The following is a 6,281-nucleotide window of genomic DNA, read 5'->3' on the forward strand; positions in this document are numbered from 1 at the left end:
TCTGACGTTTTTTTTAACGAAAAATTTAAACGAAAAATTTTTACAATATGTTTATTTTTATATATATATAAATTATAAGCAATTAATTAATTGAGTATGCTAAACCCAATGTGTCTTCCTATAATGCGGCACAGGAAGGTCAGTATTGAAACTGGAAATTAAAATCTATTCATTCCACACACCAAACATAAAATTGTTCAGTAGCAAAAACCATAATTACGATAATATATATCCATATACAATGTAATTTAATAAAATTCACCCAATTAAATTCCTAAAAAAATATAAGGCATACCTTAAAGCTATCACCTTCCCAACTATGACTGCCGCTCCTTTTGATCCCGTGACCTTGACTGGTATAATGAGTGCTCTGATCCGTACCGTTGACCTTCTCTGTCTTGATGCGCGAATCTTTCAACTTGTCACTGTTCTTGATGCTGGAGCGCAGTTCTCGGTGCTTCTGCATCATCATCTTCTCCATATCCTCGTTGTGGCGATTCAACAGCAACTCCGTCAGCGTGGGCGACTTGAAGCTTTCCGTCGCGGTGTTGCTGTTGCTGGCGGTGTTGGACGCATCACCCCGACTTGCAGAGCTTGTTTGATTGTTGGAACCACTGCTCAGGTTCTCTGCGCTACCGCTGCGGCTCGCCCCGCTTCCATTTATCGGCGACATACATTTTCGCGCTGAGAACACGATAAAAATTTGTCTTAATGAAATATGTATTACTTATATTTACTACAGCAACTCAAAAAATGAAGTTTCCAGAAAATGAATTTCAATATTTTGAAAAATCATAAAAATTTTATAATACTAATTTTGAGGTGCAATTTTAATAATTAATTGTTATAAAGGAATAAAAGTATATTCTTTTTTTCTTTAGATTTCCGTTCTTTTTCTGCAAATAATAAAAAAAGGCAATTTTCGAGTTATGTCATTATGTAGCAAATAAGCAATATGCATAGAAAAGATAGTTTTTTGCAGCATTGCTCATCATGCTTGAAATTTTTATACACGTAGTTATTTTGATGATCAACTAAATTATCAGGATTGCCACAGAAAATGAATTAAAAAATTGCCTGACTTTTCTAGGTTTTCCAGATAAAAATGGAAAATTTTCCAATATAAAATATATTAATTTTAACACATTTAGAATCGGATTGTAGGAAAGCTAGTCTATATACAAGGATTATAGGAAAGTTAACCTATATTATTAAAAACAACGCAAAAAAAGTTTGGCAGCATAATAAAATTTTTGTTGCAAATTCAAATCAACAAAAAATAAATTAATATTGGAAAAACGAACGCAGTTACAAAAAAGGATGATCAAACAAAAATATTAAGTAAAATATAAATTTTAATTATTTTATTAACCGTTTAAACCGCGCGAATTTTGAACGTATTTGACTATATACATAAGATATAAGATTTAAAAAATTATAACAATTATTTGAAATAGGAGCAATTTAAGGAAATTGTAAACAATTTTCAAAATTCCAACCTTTTTTACATTTTCCCCTGACTTTTCCCAGTTTTTTCATGTCCAATTTCAATTTTCCTAACTCTTCCCGGTTTTCCAGGTTTGTGGCAATTATTTTTAGATTTCCTAATTATTTTTAGATTTGTATTTATAATTAGTTAACTTTATAAATACTTTAGGGAAATTGTTCTTTCTGTATGTTTTTAACTAACTCAATGCAATATACGGTTGAATGATAAAGATGACGCTTACCACCTTCGTCGTTGCTGGAATTGACGTTCTCCTCATCGCTGCCATACATGGTCGCAACCGAAGGTTTGCTTTTGAAGAAACGCTCAAGATTCTCGTTGTAATTGAGCTGGTTGTAACTCGGCGGGGTTTCCGTGGAGGATTTGCTGTCGTAGTCCTCGTGATGGGGCGAGATCTCACCGAGCATCACACTGTCGTGCTCCTGTAACAAGGGATTTCGTGATCCCTTCACAAGTATATTGTAGAGACTTAGAGTGAGTTGTTACTGAGAATCAGTATTGCAACTTAACGCCGTTACCGTGGGTCACTAGCGTTTTTGCATGGTCACATTTGCTTTTCTTTTTTTTCTTTTCTTTTTGCGTGAGCGGTGAGATGAGGTGCGTTGATCAGCCATGGCGAAGATCTCGATCTCAGTTAAACTGACAATTTCGCTAGAAGCTGTGAAAGACCTCATCTGTCTACTAAATCACCTACGACCATCCATTTCCAAACTTGCGGCGCAAGCTCTTGCGGCAAGCACGAATCGAAGGCGTTACGAGGCACTGAGTAGGTATGTTCCAGCGTAGGGCACAAAATTTTAATAGTCTATCCTTGTAAATATAAAGCTCTACCTTGATATTTTAAATGAATTAGCTAAAAGTGATTTTCTAGAAATCTTCAAATTATACAATGATGCATAATACAATGACGCAGACGCGGTCATGCAATTCAACTATGATATCAATTGAAAAAGAATTGGCGAACAGTTTTGATTACATAATCAGTCTTAATTACGTAATTGAAGACATAATTAGAATATTTTCAAAAACTAAAGTCAGAATATATAATAGTATGTTGCATTAAGCGTCAAATACGTTATTATAAAAGAAAATATGAAATTTATTTTATTCGTTTTTGTGTTAAGCAAATTGATGGAAATTCCTTTTTTTTTAATTGTTATTTCGTTGCCGTTGGCGAGGGATTGATGCTTCAGAGACTTTTAGGAATCTTTGTGATGGGGTGCAAAAGCAAATTTTAGCGTAGGCCAAAAGCGGTCGTAACGCCTCCGGCACGAATAATACATATTATTTACAGTGAAGGGTTAAGATCGATCGAGTGATCAGAATTGTACGAGCATCTCACTATCCAAATCACTAAATCCTTCGTTGTGAAAAATTCCTTCTCCTGATATCTAGATCGCAGCCATCGATCGAGCCGACAAAATCGCGGCCGAGTTCAGTTTTCCGCAGAGACAGTAAGATGCCGATTTAACAACTTTGCGATTTCTTTTTCTTTTTGCATGCCCCTACATACGACGTTGAAATTTGAAATACGAGCGAAATTACACTGCCTTTAATTTTTCTCTACTTCATTCGTACTATTTTTTCCTTTTTACACATCATCCTCATTCTTCTCATGCTTTACCTTTTATTCGATCCTTGGAGAATATTGAATACTGTTGTAAAAATATATCAGTAACAACGACATTTACCCTTACAACAGACATTTACAAAATTTAATACTGAAAGATAAATCGAATGTTTTTTTAAAGCTTTCATAATCTAACTGGATCATTGTGCCTAATTGTTTTTCAAAGGGTTTTTGGGCTCTAAAAATTCTGAAAAAATTCTAGTACACTCTTCTAACATTCAAGAATAGATTTTATAATGATATGACGTTTTATAATGACTAAAACGTTTTTCGTTTTTTTTTGTACGTGTCTGAATTTGAAGCAGACTAATTCAAAATTGAAAATTTGCCTGAGTTTTCAAAGCCCTGATTGGATTTATTTTGAGTATTAAAAGTACTGTTGTTTTTTTTATAAAGTATTTTTAATACTCAGAATAAGTAATTAATTAATCGTACCTTTCAATATTAAATTGACTAGTGTTTAATTTGATTAGTGTTGAATTAACCTTTTGTTAGAGGAAAAGCATACCGGATGTCAACGACGAGATTATATAATTACGTGAACTAGCATTTTCCACCAATGTGAAGATTTATAAGGTAAAACATGATGACTGCACGTTATTGTTACACATACATACGCACACGTACACATACACAAATAAGTATCTCTACAGTATAAATATAGTATATTATACGTAGCATACCAGAACGGAGCGCATTATAGCGTAAGTAATTAAGGTAACAGTGTTTCGGCGATACTAAAACGTAACTAATAGTCACCGAAAAGCTCCTGAGTTCGTCCGCCGCGAGCAGTCCATCCTTGCCGACTCCGGGAGCCTTCATCTCTTGCAGCAGATTTTCCATGAAGGATGCTAGATCCTTACATCGTTTTGACACCTCGAGCTCGGTTATATCTGACGTTCTCTGGATGCTCTGCGCACACGTACGATAGAAAAGAAAAAAAAAAGAGAATAAGTTGGGAGAACTTGGCTTGTCTCCGTTTCATGGTGAGAAATTCTCGTTTTGTTTTCTCTTTGTTACACGATAACGCCAAACCTGCATTTCTTACATACTACATTAAACAATTAACTACCTCTTTGCCGTGTTATTGAACTTTGCAGAGTATTAAGCGAGTCCTTTCGCTACTAAAGATAATTATGATTAGGTCATCATCATAAGTCAAGCTTGATAACAGCGATTGTATAACGGCCCGGCCTCTTTATTTTCAAGAGCATGAGCAAAGTGGATAAGAAAGAATGTTTGTCCCCCTTAAATTTTGTTAAAGAGAAACAATTAAATTATAAAAATTACTTTTACGATGAAAAATTAAACGCGGTATTCATAGTCCGTTTTTATTTTATATAAGACTTTAAACAGACCTGTTCAATTTGAGCTCTGGAGTTAAAACGCGAAGCGAGACAAAAAATTTCAGTATGAGTAAGATTTCGGGAAATGTAAAATACTTTACATTCTCTCAAATTGGACAGGCTTGATCTTAAATAATGTCTTAAAATGCTAATATATACGGCTATCTAATTGATTCATGACATCTTAGATGACGTATAGTCTATATAAGAACTGACTATATATATATAAATATCAGCCAATTGTCCAATTTGTGGCTTTTGCCTTGATCCTTGAAGCCTATATAGTTTTAATAAGTATTTCAATAAAGGAGGATATTTTCCCTTTTTAACACTCTTCTTTGGGTGAAATTTTTATCTTTTCCTAATTAGAATCCTAGGTATACCCATGGATAAATAGCGAATAGTGTTGTAATGTGTGTAACGTAGTTTCGTCAGTGATCGTACCTCATCAAGGAGCGCCCGTATTTCACCCTGGATGATCTTGGCCTCTTTCAGCACTTCCTCACTAATGCTAGCCAGATAGCCATACTCGGTATCGCGCGGTACGCGGAAGATGTCCGGGTCCATTGGTCCCTTGAGCACCCGATGCTGACCTACGACAAACTCTAGTTTTTTCGTCCAGGGATTGATAAACGATGACCACTCGGTCTCGAGGACGACGCAGCTCCCGTTTTGCACGGCGAACCTGTAGGGCTTCGACCTGAAGGAGGAGCCTTCGAGTTTGATCACCTGTTCAACGATATTTTGTAAGGAGTTACATGAATAATTTACGGCAGTAACAAGGAGAATATCTGAACACTCATTCAATGACTTTCATTCTCTCTTTTTTTCTCTCTTTCTCTCTTTTTCAAACTCTCTCGCATATCTCTCGTCTCTTATTATACATGCATGCGAATGAAACCTAAGTTTCTTTCTTTCTTTCTTTCTTTGTTGGGCTCATGCTCACAGTCCCGTAGATGTCTTTGATGAAAGGTAGATCCTCGGGATGGTAGAAGTCAAACAGCGAACGGCCAACCATATCCTGTGGTAGATAGCCGAAGTATTGGACTACGTCGGGATCAACATGGGATAGGTGGCACGTCGCAGTGTGGCGGGTCGTGAATACCGAAGATATTATTGTTTCTTCTGGCGCTGCGGATAACGACAAGGTTCGGGGTCATTCTTTCTTGTTGCGGGTCACTACCTCAATGAGCGAGAGTTTAGTAATGGTTAGACGCCGACAAGCTTTCGTAGGGCGAGATTTGCACGTTGTTAATTAATTAGTTTTGGCACAGTTAAAAAAAATCCATGTTCAAAAAGCTGCTCGATGCTATTTAGAATTTTTTCCATATCCATTCGTTCTGAACATAGTTCTAAACAACTTTGCACGAATTTGTGTATTGATTATGGCTAAACTTTGGAACTTCATTTTTTTGCAATATTTTCTTTATATTGTGCTCGCTATTTCATAACAAATCTTTTTTTTTTAATTTGAACACAATAAATAGAATGAATAAATAAAATAACCAATACAGATTATTAAACAATTTTGTAAACGGATAAAATTTTGTAAATGGATAAAAATCGCGAGTTGAGATTAAAGATCCAAAGAGTATCTTCGATAAGAAACTTAAGAACATGTCAGCGTTTAAAATTGGAAATAATATATTAATATGTATATATTTATACTTTTTATATTTAAAAAAATAATGACAAAAATTTCAAATTTAAACTTTAAATACCTACTTTAAATAATTAAGATTATCTAGGTAACGTTTTATTAAGATTTACGGAATGCATGGACTTTGTAAAATTTTTT

The 6,281-nt window shown here is 34.8% G+C and overlaps 1 protein-coding gene across 10 annotated transcripts in view; it reads right to left on the bottom strand.

The window, feature by feature from the left end:
* The window catches only part of LOC108688420 (period circadian protein), a 33,076-nt gene that overhangs the window by 3,123 nt on the left and 23,672 nt on the right, over positions 1–6,281 (bottom strand). For 6 of the 10 annotated variants that reach the window (XM_018194668.1, XM_018194674.1, XM_018194665.1 and 3 more), the window contains 5 exons: positions 5,430–5,614; positions 4,928–5,212; positions 3,897–4,049; positions 1,731–1,953; positions 296–684 (listed from right to left, as the gene is read on the bottom strand). In XM_018194668.1, coding sequence (XP_018050157.1) covers positions 296–684; positions 1,731–1,953; positions 3,897–4,049; positions 4,928–5,212; positions 5,430–5,614 — 1,235 coding nt within the window. The remainder of the gene's footprint in view (positions 1–295; positions 685–1,730; positions 1,954–3,896; positions 4,050–4,927; positions 5,213–5,429; positions 5,615–6,281) is intronic. The other 4 variants (XM_018194671.1, XM_018194672.1, XM_018194670.1 and 1 more) reach the window with 2 other exon arrangements.

Source organism: Atta colombica, unplaced genomic scaffold, assembly GCF_001594045.1.
Source record: "Atta colombica isolate Treedump-2 unplaced genomic scaffold, Acol1.0 scaffold233, whole genome shotgun sequence".
Classification (NCBI taxonomy): Eukaryota; Metazoa; Arthropoda; class Insecta; order Hymenoptera; family Formicidae; genus Atta; species Atta colombica.